We start from the raw sequence: 21,198 nt of genomic DNA, 5'->3' as shown, positions 1-21,198 counted from the left end.
AATAAGTATGTATTCCTAGCGTATTACAATTACAGCTATCAATGAAACTATTTGTAACGTCTGACTAACATATGTATATATCGGCAATGAACCGATATATGACATAAGCAGGAGCGCTGACTAGGACTGGAGTAATACAGGAAACAGGACTCAGAAGGATTCGCTATCTCTTCGCAGAGATGAACGCAATCCACAAACGGTAACAGAACAGGATTCAGAAGGATTTGTTATCTCTTCGCAGAGATGAACGCAATCCACAAACAGTAACAGAACAGGATTCAGAAGGATTCGTTATCTCTTCGCAGAGATGAATGCAATCCACGAACAGGACCAGGAGCAGGATACTAGCTCAGCACGGTGCTCACGATACGTGCAAACTACCAAAACGTGCTGGAAAGCTGACTAACTGCACACAGGATATAAACAGTTCGTGTACGTATACATCAGCGACACTGATGTATCAACGTAACACGAATACAAGGAAAATAATAAACGTGCTGGTATGCATATATATGGGCAATGAACCAATATATGATGCAAAACCAGCAAAGTATCTTTTAGAACAAGAAACACGATCGGGGGCTGAAGCGACAGCAAGACAGGCTAAAACTGAAGCTATGAAAACCCGAGGAGTCCTGCAGGAAGCAGATCTTTATACTGAGGTCATCCAATGGGAGCAGACATGCAGATTCCCACACAGGTGAATAATAATCAGTCACAAGCTGACAGCAGGGAAAGGCAGACAAAGCTATGCAGCTTGCATGGAAAGAGATCAGAACTGCCTGAGCTGCAGCACTACTACTTCCAGCAACACCTGCTGCAGCAGCGATCATTACACCCTACCCCACAAATGGTTGGTGTGTAGGAGGTCCAGGGGTGGAAGAGGTGACCCAATGATCCTCTCCGCAGTATTGATAGCTCTTTCAAGTCTCAACCGGTCACTTGTGGAAGCGTCTGCGTACCAGACAATGGAGGAACAGAGGATGGACTCAATAGTGGCAGTGTAGTAACAAGTCAACAGTTCCCGCGGCATGCTAAACTTCCTCAGCTGTCTTAGAAAGAACAGTCTCTGCTGAGCCTTCCTCTGGATAAACATATCATTGCAGCCTTCAGCCAGCCACTAGGGCTGAGGAGCATTGTGGCTGCCTCCTATACTGCCAAGCCGACAGGGGGACACAGGAGGGAAACCAAGTCGGCCCCCTCCCATTCTGCCAAGCAAATGGCCAGAAACACCAGGGGCCCACAACACGGGGGTAGAGGCGGCCCAGGGGGAAATCTCCCCCCAGGCCAGTCCGTGCCTGGTAAAAAAAACCTCACAATTTTCTTGAAAAAATCAACATATAAATAGCTTGTTTTTGTGTCCAAACATTGCACACGGAATACTGTTGAACTGAGCTCACAGTGTTAAAAGCTGCTAAAGAACAATTTTTTCTTTCTACTACACTTTAAGTGGCAATCAAGTAATCCAATGTAATTGATAAACTACCACCTTTCCAGACTATTTGTGTCCAGAATCATGGACACACTTATTAAGTGTAGTTCAGCATGGATCATGTGATTTGTGCAGCAAATGATTTACTAAAGATGTACGGTATGTTTAAGAGCAATGAAGCTAAAGCTCCTTTTTTAATTTTTTTTTTCTTTATATATCTCTCATTAACTGATTTGATGTTTGAAGTGATCACAATGAAGCTTCACTGCTCTCCACGTCACTCTTTCTATAGTAAAACATTCAAGATCTTATCCAGTTCTGTATACAGTACTTGGCTGGTGTTGGCTCCGATCACTTTTTTTAACCCTAACCCACAATTAATCAATTACTCAATGACCTAGTTTGTGAGCTTTGCAGTCTTTGACATCAATAATTTGCATTGAAATGAAACAAATATGATTGGCTGTGGCCCCACCCCCTTTTCTGAATTTGTACCACAATGACCAATTGTACCAGGTTTGAAGCTTGTGCCATTAACAGTGCAAGAATGGCAGCAATTAAATATTCCGCTTAAAAATCAATAAGTGAATTTGGATTTGTTTTGTAGGCTCCACCCACCTTTCTGAATATTAATCCCTGTGCAAAACTGTGCAAAGTTTGAAAATCCTACCATAAACAGTGTAAGAATGGCTGCAGTTTACATTTTTCCAGTGAAATTTGTTTTTGTCTCCACCCACTTTTTGGTTATGGGGATAAAATGATCCTGTATGTTATTCTAGGTGTTATAAAATGGGATTAAAAAATGTTTGTTTAAAAACAAAGTCCTCAGGAGATAATAAAATGTGGATTTTAATTAAATGTTATTGATCTTCGTAGATATTCAATAATCAATAAGGTACAGTTCTTTGGTACATTAAAAATCAGTTACAAAATATATAAAAACAGAATGAGTAAATCGCTGTATAATCTGCATATGGAGTCTATTGTTTGTAGTATTCTTCTATTTGAGCGTATGTGTATATGTGTCTGTCCGTAAAGAGAACAAACTGAATGAGTGTGTGTGAGTGTGTGTGAGAGTAAAGGTCCGTACACACGCCGGACTTTAGGCAACGACGGGTCCGTCGTTGCCTCCCGCTGGGTGGGCGTGCCAGCGACAGTCCGGCGTGTGTACGCTCTGTCGGATCGCTCAGAAACAGCCGTATCAGTCTGACGACAGAGCGTACACACGCCGGACTGTCGCTGGCACGCCCACCCAGCGGGAGGCAACGACGGACCCGTCGTTGCCTAAAGTCCGGCGTGTGTACGGACCTTAAGTGTGTGAAAATGTGTGTCTGTCAGTGTGCTTCCTGCTGGTTTAAATAAACAACAGATGATAAAATCCTGCCTTATCTGACACTGGGTACAATTCCTTTTTAGGACTATTCATTATACATGATCTTTTTCATATACTCCTCCTCCTATTCTAAATAGCACCTGCCTTTTTAATTGGATCAGCAATAATGCTATGATGTAATCTTTGAGGTCTACTACATATGGTTATATCATAAACTAAGCCTCTTTCATTAACTTAGAATAACTTAGGGTGGAGTTACATCACCCCCAACCACCAGCTGCTGACTACGTAACCAGGACACAATTCCTGCAACCCGAAGCCTAGCTTAACAGAGATCTATATTTTACACTCCTAATGAGGATTAGTCATCTGTGACCCTAAATTCCACAAGGGAAGGACACATGCTAAGCTCAGCTCACTTCTGAATGTTCACTCTAAACCAAGTTAGCATTATATACTGAATATCTATTAACTAATATTGTATAATTATCACTATAATAAACAATAGCTTTGATATCTCAATCTCATGCCATCCAATACCAACAACCTAATTCTCCAAATGGCAGGGCCCAAACCACATGGAGAAATCAAGTCATCAAATATTTTATATCATTTGATTAAAATCTCAAAACATTGAACATATAACACCCCGCTGATTATAGAAGTTAAATCATTTATTAAAATGACCTTCACTTCTATAAATACTTTTTTTAAATAATTTTATCATTATCAAAAATGTAATTAAAAATTTTATAAAATTATATTTTATCATATCTTACTGATAATGATATTTAAACTTTGCTACCTCTTGTTTTTAGATAAGCTAATAACAGTCCTTTAATTCTAATTTCATTTTTTTTCCACCCATTTTCGGAAAATGTATTAATTTATGTATAACAATATATTATATAGAGAAGCCGTTAGCTTTATTAAACTAATTGCATTTATATGCTTCTCTTATGTAATATAACTTCTGCTTTGTGAATGAACTCAAAGGCAAAAAAACTTTTAACTACTCCCTTGCTGGACCTTTTTCAACTGCAACTGTTCTTTGTTTCTCATGTGTCAGTGTTACATAGTTACATAGTTATTTTGGTTGATAAAAGACATACGTCCATCGAGTTCAACCAGTATAAAGTACAACTCCAGCCTGCTCCCTCACATATCCCTGTTGATCCAGAGGAAGGCGAAAAAAACCCTTACAAGGCATGGTCCAATTAGCCCCTAAAGGGAAAAATTCCTTCCCGACTCCAGATGGCAATCAGATAAATCCCTGGATCAACATCCTTTGGCATCACCTAGTAATTGTAGCCATGGATGTCTTTCAACGCAAGGAAAGCATTTAAGCCCCCTTTAAATGCAGGTATAGAGTTTGCCATAACGACTTCCTGTGGCAATGCATTCCACATCTTAATCACTCTTACTGTAAAGAACCCTTTCCTAAATAAATGGCTAAAACGTTTTTCCTCCATGCTCAGATCATGTCCTCTAGTCCTTAGAGAAGGCTTAGGGACAAAAAGCTCATCCGCCAAGCTATTATATTGCCCTCTGATGTATTTATACATGTTAATTAGATCCCCTCTAAGGCGTCTTTTCTCTAGACTAAATAAACCCAGTTTATCTAACCTTTCTTGATAAGTGAGACCTTCCATCCCACGTATCAATTTTGTTGCTCGTCTCTGCACCTGCTCTAAAACTGCAATATCTTTTTTGTAATGTGGTGCCCAGAACTGAATTCCATATTCCAGATGTGGCCTTACTAGAGAGTTAAACAGGGGCAATATTATGCTAGCATCTCGAGTTTTTATTTCCCTTTTAATGCATCCCAAAATTTTGTTAGCTTTAGCTACAGCGGCTTGGCATTGAGTACGATTATTTAACTTGTTGTCAATGAGTACTCCTAAGTCCTTCTCCAAGTTTGATGTCCCCAACTGTATCCCATTTATTTTGTATGGTGCTAGACCATTAGTACGTCCAAAATGCATGACTTTAAATTTGTCAACATTGAATTTCATCTGCCATGTATGTGCCCATATAGCCATCCTATCCAGATCCTGTTGCAATATGACACTATCTTCCTGAGAGTTGATGATTCTGCACAATTTTGTATCATCTGCAAACATAGCAACATTGCTCACTACGGCATCTACTAGGTCATTAATAAATAAATTGAAGAGCACTGGACCCAGAACAGACCCCTGTGGGACCCCACTGCTAACAGTCTCCCATTTTGAGTACGATCCATTGACCACAACTCTTTGTTTTCTGTCCATTAGCCAGTTCCCTATCCATGAACACAGACTCTTCCCCAGTCCTTGCATCCTCAACTTTTGCACCAGACTTTTGTGGGGAACAGTGTCGAAGGCCTTTGCAAAGTCCAAGTATATCACATCTACAGCATTCCCAATATCCATATTAGCATTCACTACCTCATAAAAGCTGAGCATGTTAGTCAAACAGGATCTGTCTTTAGTAAACCCATGTTGATGCTGAGAAATAAGATTATTTTCTACTATGAAGTCATGTATAGTATCTCTTAGTAACCCCTCAAATAGTTTGCATACAACTGATGTTAAGCTTACAGGTTTATAATTTCCTGGATCAGATTTTTTGCCCTTCTTAAATAATGGGAAAACGTGGGCTGTACGCCAATCCACTGGGACTCTGCCAGTTGCAAGAGAGTCACAAAAGATAAGATAAAGGGGTTTATCTATAACTGAACTTAATTCCCTTAGGACCCGAGGATGCATGCCATCCGGGCCAGGTGCCTTGTCTATTTTTAATTTATTTAGTCTTACCTTCACTTCTTCCTGCGTTAAGTATTTAATATTACGGTTAGAAGATTGAGACTCTTCCGCCTCTGTAGTTTGCAACAGTGCTATTTCTTTTGTGAAGACAGAAGCAAAGAAAGCATTTAATAACTCTGCCTTACCTTGGTCATCCACCATTGAGTTCCCACCCTCATCCTTTAGGAGTCCTATACAGTCAACCTTTCTTTTTTTAAAGTTAATGTACTTGTAAAACTTTTTTGGGTTAGATTTGATATCCTTAGCGATTTTGTTTTTCAGCTTCAATCTTTGCCTGCCTAATTTCTTTTTTACAATTTTTATTGCACTCCTTATAATTGCTTAGTGCAGCCTCGGCCCCCTCCTGTTTTAAGACCTTATAGGCATTTTTTTTCCTCTTCATTTTATCTTTAACCTTTCTATTCATCCATAGAGGCCTCTTTTTATTCCTAGATATTTTGTTTCCATATGGGATATACATACTACAATATTGATTGAGTATACGTTTAAAAGCTTGCCATTTCCCTTCAGTGTCTTCCCCTTGTAGTACATTATCCCAGTTCACCAAACTTAGTGCCTGCCTAATTTGATTGAACTTTGCTTTTCTAAAATTCATAGTTTTAGTGGTCCCGCTGCCCCGTGGCCTATCAGTCGCCAGATCAAACGTTATCATGTTGTGATCACTATTTCCCAAATGTTCTTGAACCTGCACATTTGATACATTATCTGGTCTATTAGAAATGATCAGATCCAGTAACGCATTCCCCCTAGTTGGTTCAGTTACCATTTGAGTCAAATGTGTGTAAGTTAACTCTTTGGGCCATATGCAATTCACTTTTTCACCTGAGTTTTCTCCTAGGAGATAATTTTTCATCTTCAATTTAAATAACTTTTTAGCACTTTCCAATGGAAAAAATACCAAAAAGTAGGTCAAAAATGACTATAAACATTATTTTGAGTATTAGTTAGCTTGCTGGGGGCTTAAAAGGGCTTTTATTTTAAGTTGTAAAAATATCACCTTGGTGAAAACTCAAGTGAAAAAGTGAATTGCATATGGCCCTTTCAGTTAGTGTACAGAAATCTTCACATTAGACAAAAATGATAGACTCTTTTTAAAACCAAATCAATATCCTTTTTCATCCATTGTAAAATTATCATAAAATCTTTGATAAATTAATAATAATAATGTATATAACTCATTGGTAGAGTTGGGCCGAACGGTTCGCCGGCGAACCTGGTTCGCGCGAACTTAGGTGGTTCGCGTGCGGGTACCGCACGCGAACGTTTTGCGGAAGAAGTTCGGTTCGCCCCATAATGCACCTGAGGGTCAACTTTGACCCTCTACATCACAGTCAGCAGGCCCAGTGTAGCCAATTAGGCTACACTAGCCCCTGGAGCCCCACCCCCCTTATATAAGGCAGGCAGCGGCGGCCATTACGGCCACTCGTGTGCCTGCATTAGTGAGAGTAGGGCGAGCTGCTGCAGTCTCTCATATAGGGAAAGATTAGTTAGGCTTAACTTCTTCCTGGCTGCATACCTGTTCTGTTCAGTGAGCCCTCAGCCCACTGCATACCTGTACTGTGATCCTGCCACTGCATACCTGTTCTGTGAACCCACCCACCACCACTGCATACCTGTTCAGTGATCCTGCCACTGCATACCTGTTCTGTGAACCCACCCACCACTGCATACCTGTTCAGTGATCCTGCTGCCACTGCATACCTGTTCTGTGAACCCACCCACCACTGCATACCTGTTCAGTGATCCTGCTGCCACTGCATACCTGTTCTGTGAACCCACCCACCACTGCATACCTGTTCAGTGATCCTGCCACTGCATACTTGTTCTGTGAACCCACCCACCACCACTGCATACCTGTTCAGTGATCCTGCCACTGCATACCTGTTCTGTGAACCCACCACTGCATACCTGTTCTGTGAACCCACCCACCACTGCATACCTGTTCAGTGATCCTGCTGCCACTGCATACCTGTTCTGTGAACCCACCCACCACTGCATACCTGTTCAGTGATCCTGCCACTGCATACTTGTTCTGTGAACCCACCCACCACCACTGCATACCTGTTCAGTGATCCTGCCACTGCATACCTGTTCTGTGAACCCACCACTGCATACCTGTTCTGTGAACCCACCCACCACTGCATACCTGTTCAGTGATCCTGCTGCCACTGCATACCTGTTCTGTGAACCCACCACTGCATACCTGTTCAGTGAACCCGCCACTGCATACCTGTTCTGTTCAGTGGACCCGCCACTGTATACCTGTTTAGTGAACCCGCCACTGCATACCTGTTCTGTTCAGTGGAGTTTGGTGTGTCAGTGTGAAGCAGTACCTTAATTACACTACCTGATTGATGTATACACATGCAAGATGTTTTAAAGCACTTTAGGCCTGTCATTTAGCATTCAATGTGATTTCTGCCCTTAAAACGCTGCTTTTCGTCAAATCCAGATTTTTCCCGGGGACTTTTGGCATGTATCCCACTCCGCCATGCCCCCCTCCAGGTGTTAGACCCCTTGAAACATCTTTTCCATCACTTTTGTGGCCAGCATAATTATTTTTTTTTTTCAAAGTTCGCATCCCCATTGAAGTCTATTGCGGTTCGCGAACTTTAACGCGAACCGAACCTTCCGCGGAAGTTCGCGAACCCGGTTCGCGAACCTAAAATCGGAGGTTCGGCCCAACTCTACTCATTGGATCACCCTAATAATGTTTGATACTAAAATGTATTGCCTTCCAGCTACTGATATCATTAATATGCTTTATATTCATCTTGATAGTATATAATTTATCTATCCCAAATCTATATGATAAAATGTATACCTTGCATTTTCTTTTAATCAAGTTATATCTCCTTAAAAAGTTTGTATTATTGTTTGGAAATTTGTAATATTTTCAGTTTGAACTCTCAAACATATACTTGACAATTATGTTTTGCTCACTATTGATCATAATTAAAAATATCATAAAAATGTATCATTGAAGAACATGATACTGATGCTATTTGTATAATAATACTTTCACATCATCTGATTTAAATTGACATAATTATGGTATCTATCTAGCCCTTTGCTTTCTGTTAAGGTCTTTGCCTTTAAATAAGATTTCAAAATCTCTAAGTACAAACCATTAATTATAGAATCAATAATTTTTGCACCATCTAAAACTTGTTCATTAATGATTCCATCAAACTTGCAAAATAACTTTGCATACAAAATATATTATGGACATTTTCTCTATCAAAATATTCAATTTCCAAACAATAATCATACATTTACCTTTTTTAAAAAATGATTGGATCTATATGTTAATAAATTAAAAAAAAAACTTCCTTAAAAATGTTCTTTATGAATCCTGTTCACTAACAAACAAAACAAACAAACAATTGAACAAAAAAAAAACAACCATCAATACAAAAATTCTTCTTCATATGTGTCAAGTCAGTTGTATGTGTGTAGAGATTAGATTTCTTTTCTCCAGTTCAGTTCATCTTCAATGTATAAACTATTAAAACTCAATATAACTCAGTTCATGAGGAGAGGAAAAAAAAACTCTTCAAAGTTCTTCAGGCCTAAGCCATGTTCCTTGCAAACCTCAGAAATGCCATTCATTCCTTCATCTCAAATGAATCTTTAGTTTGTGTCATGTGACTTTGCCATATCTGCATGTCACCTCCAACCGTGAATGGATCATTAAAATCTATAACAAGAAAATGCAGTATCATAACTCTTGTAAACCTTTGTTCCACTTTTGAACAAACAAAATATTAAACTCCAATGACATTGTCTAAACTATTGCAATCCTTTGAGGACACAAATTTTACCATGAACCTTATACATCTTGTCTATCTAATAAACATAAGTTTCATAACCTTAGAAAAAACTAAAAACCTAAAAAAAGTTCAATAAAAAACTACAATGTCATCTTAAATTATCTCTCACATCTTATTGTGAGGACAACAAAGTTATATTTCCATAACTTCATAATATCTTGTCTTATGTAAGTGTTTAATAGCATGGTAATTTGTGTGTGTGTTTACATAACATGCTAATCTCATGTGTATATATATATTTTCAATATCAAGTGTGATTACATCTTCTGTGTTTCTCACAGCATGACTCTGTTGTGTGTATTCTCGTTTCTTTTATCAGTTAATCTACTTGCTGTGTGAGTGCAAATTGCAAGTAAACCATATGTAACTCCTCTGCATTTCTTACAAAATAATATCTCAAAAATGATCAATACATCATTTCTATAAAGACTTTTCTGATGTATCTTGAAATAACTATTTTTTTAATTGTTCTTAAACTTCATTGTACCATTGCAACTTAGATGACAACAGCTCAGATGACATAACTACAGCTGTCCCTTTAAATATACCTCATGACAATCCCCATACTTCATTACAACTGGGCGTTACAAAAGTACATAGCAACTGGACGTATTCAATTGCTAGTATCCAAAATAAACTCAATGAAACATGGAATCAACTTCTCTATAAACAACTGATACTCTAATTATTTTAATGTCCCATAATTCAATTAATATCGTACCTTAGACTTCATCAATTTATTGAAAAGGGGGAAAAATCACCACTACCTTTGATCTTCTTCACATATTTCTCAGGAAATAAAATGTAATAATTAAAATACATGTATACAATAAATCATAAATAAAAATGTTATCACTTAAGCACATATAAAATAAACAATTACTTTTATCAGAAGTTTCTTCTAATATGCTGTCCTTTTAACTTCATTTTTAAACTTTCCTTTGCATTTAAACATTATATTGTGCACAGTCTATGATATCATTACTGTATTGACAATTTACAGCAATGATTAAAGTATACAATTTTAATCCAGATATCTGATTCATTAGCACAATGTCCCCCTGATTAACAACAATTAGAACTGGCACATTTGATTTCACACCTCTGACCGGAAAAAGATATGAAAACATCTGTCACCATTCATTAATTATATTTTCATAAATTTCACCTTTCTTCCGGTAAGAAAAAGCTATTCATATGAAAATATATATAAGTATAAAGACATACTTATTCATGATCAACAACTTATGGGACTGTGCACTCAGCATATCATAACCTGCTTACATTAATCAAATAATTAATCACTGATCAAATTAGACTGAACACAAATTGATTTCCAAAAAATATTTTTTTTACCTTAGAAAGCATCATAAATCATCTAAATTTAGTATTGCATTTGATAAACAACCTCTTAACTATAGTCATGTGCTGCTAAATTTATGATAAAATTATTGGTTCAATCGTTATTTGCAACAATTCAAATTTATTCAGTCTAAATTAAACCAAATCATGTTATTTCACAGTAAACTCACTAAGAATAACTTCCTGACTAAACCCACTAGTTTAAAACCTACTTTTAACAATTTTTACGAAAAACGATTTTTACAATGTCTGTCTGTCTATGGTCACAAGCAATCACATCTTACTTATGAATGCTGACCCTTACCACGATATCCCCGTTAATCACCTAATACAGAGACAGATATGTTTATCATCCAGCCAAGATGACTATCAATTATATGCAATATTATAGGCTTAATTTGAATTAATTAAAATTTTATATCAATTATAACATTCATGGCTATATTTTATGCTTTTTATCAATATTCAAATGAAAATATGGACAACAACTCAAACTTAAATGAACTTTTTCATAACATGTATAGCTTGCAATGCTAATACATTTATGTGACCTTATGCAATGATTTTATACTCTAATTTAAGTTTAAACAAATGATATCTGTAACATAAGACATGCTGCTGCAAAGAGATCATGTCATTTTGGTAACCAATTCATAAAATATCAATTTTAAATACCCAGAAACATTTTTATTTTCCTGGCTTTCAGGGTTGCAAGCTGCGCTTCTATTAAACCACTATTACAGATGTATTTCTTTTTTATATAAATTGTGACTTATACATGGACTTACTTTACTTATAGAAGCTATTATGGTAAGTTTTGCTTCTATAATTCAATTACATTTTGATTACACTATCAAAAGCTTCCATTTAAACAATTTTTTCCCAAGTTTAGCTTGCAGCTCTGTAGACCAGAATGGTTCCATTTTTAAATATGCACACCCACTGACAAGGTTTGCATTCTGTTTACCACTATAAGAGAATACTACATAGAGACAGGGATAAAATTTCCTTTGCATGCTGTTCATTTTAGCAAAAAATAAGTAACTATTTCCCTTATTAGCTGACAAATCTTGACTAACTGATAATCTTGGATTATTTTGATAATTTTGGATAACGCAATCTGACTTTATTTAAACTTTTAGCCAATTCAACAGAAAATAAAACATAATTACCCTTGCAAATAGATTCCTGCTCACAGCCACATGATGTCAATCATCAGATCTCCTGTCGACTTTGTCACCTTCCCCACTTCAGGTTCAGCGCAATAGAGTTTCACAAGCACACAGCTCAGCTTCCTTCTCGTCCTCGTTCCCCGATTTTGAAACGATGTTGCGATCTGGCTGATTTAATCTGCGTGAATCAAAGAATTTTGTGGATGGCTGGCTCACCAAATGTAATAAAATGGGATTAAAAAAATGTTCTTTTAAAAACAAAGTCCTCAGGAGACAGTAAAATGTGGATGTGGATTTTAATTAAACGTTATTGATCTTCGTAGATATTCAATAATCAATAAGGTACAGTTCTTTGGTACATTAAAAATCAGTTACAAAATATATAAAAACAGAATGAGTAAATTGCTGTATAATCTGCATATGGAGTCTATTGTTTGTAGTATTCTTCTATTTGAGCGTATGTGTATATGTGTCTGTCCGTAAAGAGAACAAACTGAATGAGTGTGTGTGAGAGTAAGTGTGTGAAAATGTGTGTCTGTCAGTGTGCTTCCTGCTGGTTTAAATAAACAACAGATGATAAAATCCTGCCTTATCTGACACTGGGTACAATTCCTTTTTAGGACTATTCATTATACATGATCTTTTTCATATACTCCTCCTCCTATTCTAAATAGCATCTGCCTTTTTAATTGGATCAGCAATAATGCTATGATGTAATCTTTGAGGTCTACTACATATGGCTATATCATAAACTAAGCCTCTTTCATTAACTTAGAATAACTTAGGGTGGAGTTACATCACCCCCAACAACCAGCTGCTGACTACGTAACCAGGACACAATTCCTGCAACCTGAAGCCTAGCTTGACAGAGATCTATATTTTACACTCCTAATGAGGATTGGTCTTGACATCTGTGACCCTAAATTCCACAAGGGAAGGACACATGCTAAGCTCAGCTCACTTCTGAATGTTCACTCTAAACCAAGTTAGCATTATATACTGAATATCTATTAACTAATATTGTATAATTATCACTATATTAAACAATAGCTTTGATATCTCAATCTCATGACATCCAATACCAACAACCTAATTCTCCAAATGGCAGGGCCCAAACCACATGGAGAAATCAAGTCATCAAATATTTTATATCATTTGATTAAAATCTCAAAACATTGAACATATAACACTAGGCAATGTCAAACAGAAAATAGTCACACCAGTAGTCCATACACGATCAATGCAGATTGTAAAACCTTTAAAGATAAAAACACAACAGAGCGAACCTTCTCATGGTGAGTATTGTCTCAACAGTACATCCTTGTGCTTACACACACTGTGTGAGGGAAAAAGAAACTGTCACCAAGGGTTAGGGGAGATCACACACCCCCTTTATGCCCCCGCTCACCAGATAGCTTCTTTCACTTTTGCATATCAATAAGTCAGTGCTGTATAAGGCCTAAAAACACCAAAGCACTCTTCATCGTATAAAACCGCTTTGATAAGGCTCCCAATGGCCCCCAAGTTAAAACTGCGTACATAAAATACACTTGCACAGTTGCATATCACAATACCACATCACCACCGGCGCCGGTCACCTCTCGCATGCCCAGGCCGCGTCTCTCTCGGTGGTTGAAAAGCGCGCGTCCTCCAAACTCCGCCCTATGCGTTTCATCACGTGGGTTGTGACTCATCGGGGCTGTTGCACTATGTATGCACGGACCCCGCCTCCTCCCTCCCCGACAAGCCTCTAGGGTGTAATAGAACTAGGCGGGACATCATGGGGGGCCGAACCAGCTCCGTTTACATTCGCTATAATACCTATGCCTACCCTAATGTAATAAAACAATTTAAAACATAAAAACGATCAAACTTCCCGCATCCCCCCATAGCTTCGTCATCAGTATGCACTACTGCTCATAGCGCATCACGCCTGCTAGTATTAGCTCACTGCATACAACTACCAGGGGTGGACTGACCATTCGGGCACAGACCGAGGGCCCGTGGTCAGGGGGGGGCCCGCCAGAGAACCCTGAGCAGGAGGGGAGGCAGCCAGTGAAAGAGGGTGATGGGCATAGCAGTGGAGAAGGGGGGAAGTCTCCCCCCCTTCCCTCACCTTGGGGCCCCCTTCCTGGCTCTCAGATCAGCGCTCCCTCCGGTGGCTGTAACAGCGGTAAGTCCCCGCCCGCTGTCAGCCGCTGTGCGACACTTACACATTCCGGAGGGGAGAGCCAGGAAGGGGGGCCCCAAGGTGAGGGAAGGGGGGGGGAGACTCCCCTCCCCCCCCTTCTCCGCTGCTATGCCCATCACCCTCTTTCACTGGCTGCCTCCCCTCCTGGGGACACCTATAGACCTAGCTACATATACTGGGGGCACTTATAGACCTAGCTACATATACTCAGGGCACCTATAGACCTGGCTATACTGGGGACACCTATACACCTGGCTGCATATACTGGGAACACCTATACAGCTGGATACCTATACTGAGGACACCTATAGACCTGGCTACATATATTGGGACACCTATCCACCTGGCTACATATACTGGGGACACCTAAAGACCTGGCTATCTATACAGGAGACACCTATAGACCTGGCTATCTGTACTGGGGACACCTATAGGCCTGGCTACCTATTCTGGAGACACCTGTAGACCTGGCTACCTATACTAGGGACACCCATAGACCTGGCTACCTATTCTGGGGACAGCTATAGACCTGGCTATCTTATCTGGGGACTTCTATAGACCTGGTTATCTATTCTGGGGACACCTATAGACCTGGCTACTTATACTGGGGACACCTATAGACCTGGATACCTGCACTGGGAAAACCTATAGACCTGGTTACTTCCACTGGGGATACCTTTTTACCTGGTTACCTATACTGGGGGCACCTATTTTGGGGGAACTACTGCCAGATTAACTATTTTTGGGGAACTGCTGCTGCCAGATTAAGTGTATTTTGGGAAACAGCTGCCAGATTATGTGTATTTTTGGGGGAACCGCTGCCAGATTGTGTATAATGGGGGAACCGCTGCTTCCAGATTCTGTGTATTTAGGGGGTACCACTGCTGCTACATGTTTTTTTGGTGATCCGCTGCCAGATTACCCATATTTTGGGGAGCTGCTGCCAAATTATGTGTATTTGGGGAACCGCTGCTGCCAGATAACATCTATTTTGGGGGAACGACTGCCATATTATCTGTATTTTGGCGCAACCTCTGCCAAATTGCATGGATTTTTGGGTGAAATGCTGTCAGATTACATGTATTTTGGGGGGAAACACTATGGCAGAGTTCAAACTTCCCGGTAGACCTTTTACACCACAGCTAAGGTCATGTATATTTTGCCCCACCCATGACCACGCCCACATTCTGTTGCGTGACCACACCCATTTTTCGCCGTGCTATGCGCAGTGCAGGGGTTTTTATCAGTATAAAATATCACAATATACAATATTTACTGTTGTCAGTAAATTATTATATCTTAGCCTGTAAAAATATAATGTGAAAGGTGGGAAACACTGGTACGGGGGCCCCATAATCTCCTATTTCCCGGGGGCCCCATGAGTTGCCCCCTGACCACTACACACAAAATAATAGCATTTAACTGCCTCAATTCCCCCTTGATGGGGTATATTTGTATACAGTGAATTTACATCTGATGTTCCCAGCACCATATTTTCCTCAACCTTCACCCTCTGCAGCACCTGTAGGGTATGCCTGGTGCCCTTCAACACATGTTGTAAGTTGCATACAAGTGGCTGTAAAAACCTGTCAAGATAAGATTCCCACCCTATGTGTAATTGAACCTATACCGCTAATAATGGGGCGGCCTGGGGGTTCTGTTATGCTTTTGTGAATTTTGGGATTTGGTATATGATAGGCACTCTAGGTGCTGAGGGAATCAAATATCTAAATTCTTGATCTGAAACCACCCCTTCATCTAGTCTTTCTCTAAATAGCGTGATCAGCTGTTTTTTATACTCCTGTGTAGGATTCTCCATCAATTTCTCATATGTGTTGGCATCATAAACCATTTTATCCAATTCATTGAAACATTGCTTTTTATTTAAGACTACCACCCCTCCCCCCTTGTCGGCCGGTCGTATGACCAACCCTTTTTATGGGGGGATGCGGGAAGTTTGATCATTTTTATGTTTTTAAATAGTTTTATAACGTTAGGGTAGGCATAGGTATTATAGCGAATGTAAAAGGAGCTGGTCTTGCCCCCCATGATGTCCCGCCTAGTACTCTTACACCCTAGAGGCTTGCTGGGGAGGGAGGAGGCGGGGTCCATGCATACATAGTGCTACAGGGAACGTGCGTATTCCAGCCCCTGATGAGTCACAACCCACGTGACAAAACAAGTAGGGCAGAATTTGGAGGACGCACGCTATTCAACCACCGAGAGAGACGTAGCTGGGCATGTGAGAGGTGACTGGCGCTGGCGGAGATGTGGTACTGTGATATGCAACTGTGCAAGTGTATTTTATGTACGCAGTTTTAACTTGGGGGGCCATTGGGAGCCTTATTAAAGCAGTTTTATGCGATGAAGAGTGTTTTGGTGGTTTTAGGCCATATACAGCATGGACTTATTGATATGCAAAAGTGAAAGAAGCTATCTGGTGAGTGGGGGCATAAAGAGGGTGTGTGATCTCCCCTAACCCTTAGTGACAGTTTCTTTTTCCCTCACACAGTGTGTGTAAGCACAAGGGTGTACTGTTGAGACAATACTCACCATGAGAAGGTCCGCTTTGTTGTGTTTTTATCTTTAAAGGTTTTACAATCTGCATTGCTCGTGTATGGACTACTGGCGTGACTATTTTCTGTTTGGTAATTGTGACTGGGACTTGTCTCTGTGTATAGTCAGCAGCCCCATAGGAGATTGAGGACTGAGCACAACATCACAGTGAACTATTCCAGGTAATGTACTATGTGTGTGCCAAATTCCATTCAAATCCGTTCAGCCATTGTTGCGTGATTGAGTAACAAACATCCAAACTCTAACATTTATAATATTAGTAAGATAAGATACCATATATACTTAGTGCAGACATTGGAAGCGTGCACTGTATCTATGGTTACCACTTCTTGTTTCTGACAGCAATTTTCCCATCGCCCGTACAGCTTTCCTTGCTAGATGTCCAGGTTTTGCTCTCTTCTTGTCCTGTGGAGCCACTTCCTGTTTCCCTTGCACTTCTGTACTCGGCCGCTAGAAGTCAGTGGCAAGTACAAAGCTGCAAGGGAAACAGTAAGTGGTTCCCTGCGACGTGAAGAGAGTGAAACCTTGACATCTAGCAAGAAGAGCTGTACGGGAGATGGGAAGATTGTTGCCAGGAACAAAGAGTGGCAACTATAGATAGTACAGTATATACTGTATACTTAATATATAGATTTCTTGCCAGTTGTCATTTGTTTTACATAGTATGCTTGAAAACAGGCATTTGTTCATCAAGTCTCACCAGGAAAAATAAATAAATAAATAAAAAAAATCAATAAAACACCATTCTGAACCTGCACATATCAGAGTTGATCCAGGGGAAGGCAAAAAAAACTTTACAAGGCTTGGGCCAATTAGTCTTAAAAGGGAATAATTCCTTCCAAACTCCAGATGTCAGTTAAGAATTACTTAAAAATTATAGCCGTGGGTGCCCTTCTCAATGTAAGGAAAGCATCCAAGCCCTCTTTAATTGTTTAATTTTTTTTAAAAGGTAACTATAGCTACGAGCATGCTTCACTCTGCACCACATGCTGGGGAGAGGCACTCTGTCCCCCAATACAGGGGGAAGACTATGGGAGAAATTGGGGGGGAGGGGTCGACTTTTCTGTGGGTAACACATTAATTATTAGGTTTTTTCAGAGGCAAACGTTGGTGGGGTCGGCCTATACACGGTGTGGCTTCTACACAAGTATATATGGTTTGTACTATGTACTAAATCTGTGTATTAAGGGATTGCCTAAATCAACTTTTGCTGTGTTAACAAATAGTATGATTTTAGTAAATTATCTACACTGTTTTATTCTTTTTGTTATTAATTTTATATTCTGTAGGTTTGGTGCCTTCATCTGTCTTGATTGTTTCCAGAAAATAAGATGTAACCAAATCTTACCAGCGTAAATATTACCTAAAATCAAAGGACGTCCATGAAGATTGCAAAAAAAGAACTCTAAGAGATGGCAGCCTGAAAAGACCATAAAAAGTCTATTGCCTTCATTTCTTGAAACGGATTTCTAAACACGGTGTTTTCCAAACTTTGTTGAATCGAGGAACACTGTGACAGATTTGCAGTGTTTGACTAACACTTAGGGTAATAAAATATCTATTAGTGCCACCCAGCTGCAATACTTAAATAGTCAAGACATGTTTTCCAGTACATTTACCTGTATAAGCCCACAGGACAGCTTTTCCCATGCTTTTTTTGGTATCTTTCACTAGGACACTTGAATTACTTCACTTTTCCAAATTGCAGTGCATCACATATAGATGTGAGTTCCGCTATTGGTAAGAGTTTCAAAATTTGGGAAATACTGGCCTACTATATATATTCTATTATTGGAAAATAAAATATTTGAAATCATAATATTTTGTTCCATTATTTTTTCTTGGGGAAAATAATTTAATATTGTCAATGTCTTTTTAGTATTATTTAAAAAAGATCTTCCTTACTGTCATGACCAGCAGGATTCAGAACGTCTTTATTACTAGCCAGCACAGTCAGCTTTAAATGTCCTTGTGCACATGTGAAGAAGAATTTAGGGCACAGTGCACAGAAGTTTTATTGTGTCAAAGTAGGTACAAAACACAAAGTTTTAAAAAAGTAATACCTTCTAACGGCTATTAGGAATTGTTACATAGTTACTTAGTTATTTGGGTTGAAAAACGACATAAGTCCATCGAGTTCAACCAGAGAATAAAGTAAAACACCAGCCTGCTTCCTCACATATCCCTGTTGATCCAGAGGAAGGCGAAAAACCCTTACAAAGCATGGTCCAATTAGCCCCAAAAGGGAAAAAAAATCCTTCCCAACTCCAGATGGCAATCAGATAAAATCCCTGGATCAACATCAAAAAACCCTTACAAGGCATGGTCCAATTAGCCCCAAGAGGAATTTTTCCCTCTTGGGGCTAATTGGACCATGCCTTGTAAGGGTTTTTTGCCTTCCTCTAGATCAACATGGATATGTGAGGGAGCAGGCTGGTGTTGTACTTTGTACTGGTTGAACTCGATGGACGTATGTCTTTTTTTCAACCAAAATAACTATGTAACTATGTACTATGTAACTATCATTGGGCATTACCTAGTAATTGTAGCCATGGATGTCTTTCAACGCAAGGAAAGCATCTAAGCCCCCTTTAAATGCAGGTATAGAATTTGCCATAACTACTTCCTGTGGCAATGCATTCCACATCTTAATCACTCTTACTGTAAAGAACCCTTTCCTAAATAAATGGCTAAAATGATTTTCCTCCATGCGCAGATCATGTCCTCTAGTCCTTTGAGAAGGCCTAGGGACAAAAAGCTCATCCGCCAAGCTTTTATATTGCCCTCTAATGTATTTATACATTCTAACCTTTCTTGGTAAGTAAGACCTTCCATCCCACGTATCAATTTTGTTGCTCGTCTCTGCACCTGCTCTAAAACTGCAATAACTTTCCTGTAATGTGGTGCCCAGAACTGGATTCCATATTCCAGATGTGGGCAAACTAGAGAGTTAAACAGGAGCAATATTATCCTAGCATCTCGTGTTTTTATTTCCCTTTTAATGCATCTGTGACAATCTGTCAGCTAGAGCACGGAGAACTGATTACGTGATTAACTGCAGTACCACCACTAATGCAGATAAAATGAGAGCAAGGTAATCAGTATCTTTCTGATGGTAGATCAACGGAAGGCTCACTACTGAAGTTAGGGCCTGAAACGATCAGATAAGATCAGTGTCGCACCCAGCACCTTGATTATTGGGGATCCGCAGAATCACTAATAATACAAGGACAGACCCGATTATATAGCAATCTGCGGAATTGCTAATAATGCGGGCTGAACAAAACAGGGTAGTAGACACACAAAACAATAAATGCAGCAAAATACAACGTAGTGGAAATATCCACCACACAGCGATTCCTCAGAGGTGTGGTTACCTCTGAATGGGAACCCCGTGTGCGAGATCCTCAAATAGGCAGCGGAGGAGTCTCAGCCTCTAGCAGTAATGGTCTGCTAGGACAAGTGTCTCGGAGAGGCAAGCCTCAGAGAGAACCCTACAGTGGGAGACGTTCCACTGAAGGGAGAAAGGTCAGACAGATTGAGGTTCGGCAACAGTACAGGTAGCGACAGTACAAAAGCGTGAGACGAGAGAATAGTCAGAAACCAAGCCAATAGTCGATAACGGTACGGGCTGGCAAAGTACAGAAACGGAAGGCTAATTCAGAGTTGGTAAACAGGCAGGGTCGGCAACTTGAATCAGATAGGCAGAAGTACAAAACGATTAGAGTAAAGGATAGTCAGGGACAGCCAGAGTCATACACAGGTAAACAATCAAATACAATCCTAATCTGAGGTGTGAAGTCCTTGGTTTCGACACCTGGGAACTAGCCTAAGGTCTGAGCGCTAACACAGAAGTATTCACGACAGCAGACAACTTGCTACTGACCAGCAAGTCCTATATGTAGCCAGAGAGCTGCCCAGTGCCGCCCCAGAGCCCCAGCCAATCCAAGGTTCTGCTGGAGTCAGCTGACCGGCCTGGTTAGCTGACTCCCCTTCTAGAGGCATAAAGTTCCTGTCTCCTCGTGCGTGCACGCGTAATGCGGAGACTCTGAGCCGACGAGGGAGCGGGCGACCCCCCCAGGCAGCAACTGTGCGGCGGAGTCCGCCGAGCTCACGGACTCCGCCGCCTGCCCTACTCCACCCGCCGGCAAGGATGCGGAGGCTTCTGTTTGTGATACGGAATCCGCCGCCACGTGCGTTCTGGCGGCGGTTCCGCTACCTCTTACAGCATCCCAAAATTTCGTTAGCTTTAGCTGCAGCGGCTTGGCATTGAGTGCGATTATTTAACTTGCTGTCGATGATATATGTAGGCCTCAGTTATTTGGACTGAGCTTTAGGTAAAAGGCTTGTTCGCAGAGTATACCTTTAAATAGAGTTTCTCGTGATGCAGGCAGAAGCATCTCAGTGTCTTCTTGAAGCAGATGATACAAGCAGATACTGAGAAGATGTTCCTAGTCCAAGGTCTTAGGCCTACACTGCCCCAGACAAATG

The 21,198-nt window shown here is 40.1% G+C and overlaps 1 protein-coding gene across 1 annotated transcript in view; it reads left to right on the top strand.

The window, feature by feature from the left end:
* The window catches only part of UBXN1 (UBX domain protein 1), a 272,138-nt gene extending 253,612 nt beyond the window's left edge, over positions 1-18,526 (top strand). The window contains exon 5 of the mRNA XM_068261474.1: positions 17,997-18,526. Within this exon, the coding sequence (XP_068117575.1) occupies positions 17,997-18,037 (41 nt within the window). The 3' untranslated portion in view covers positions 18,038-18,526. The remainder of the gene's footprint in view (positions 1-17,996) is intronic.
* The last annotated feature ends 2,672 nt before the right edge of the window (positions 18,527-21,198 follow it).

Source organism: Hyperolius riggenbachi, chromosome 11, assembly GCF_040937935.1.
Source record: "Hyperolius riggenbachi isolate aHypRig1 chromosome 11, aHypRig1.pri, whole genome shotgun sequence".
Taxonomy (NCBI): domain Eukaryota; kingdom Metazoa; phylum Chordata; class Amphibia; order Anura; family Hyperoliidae; genus Hyperolius; species Hyperolius riggenbachi.
This window is presented reverse-complemented; position numbering and strand designations above follow the sequence as displayed.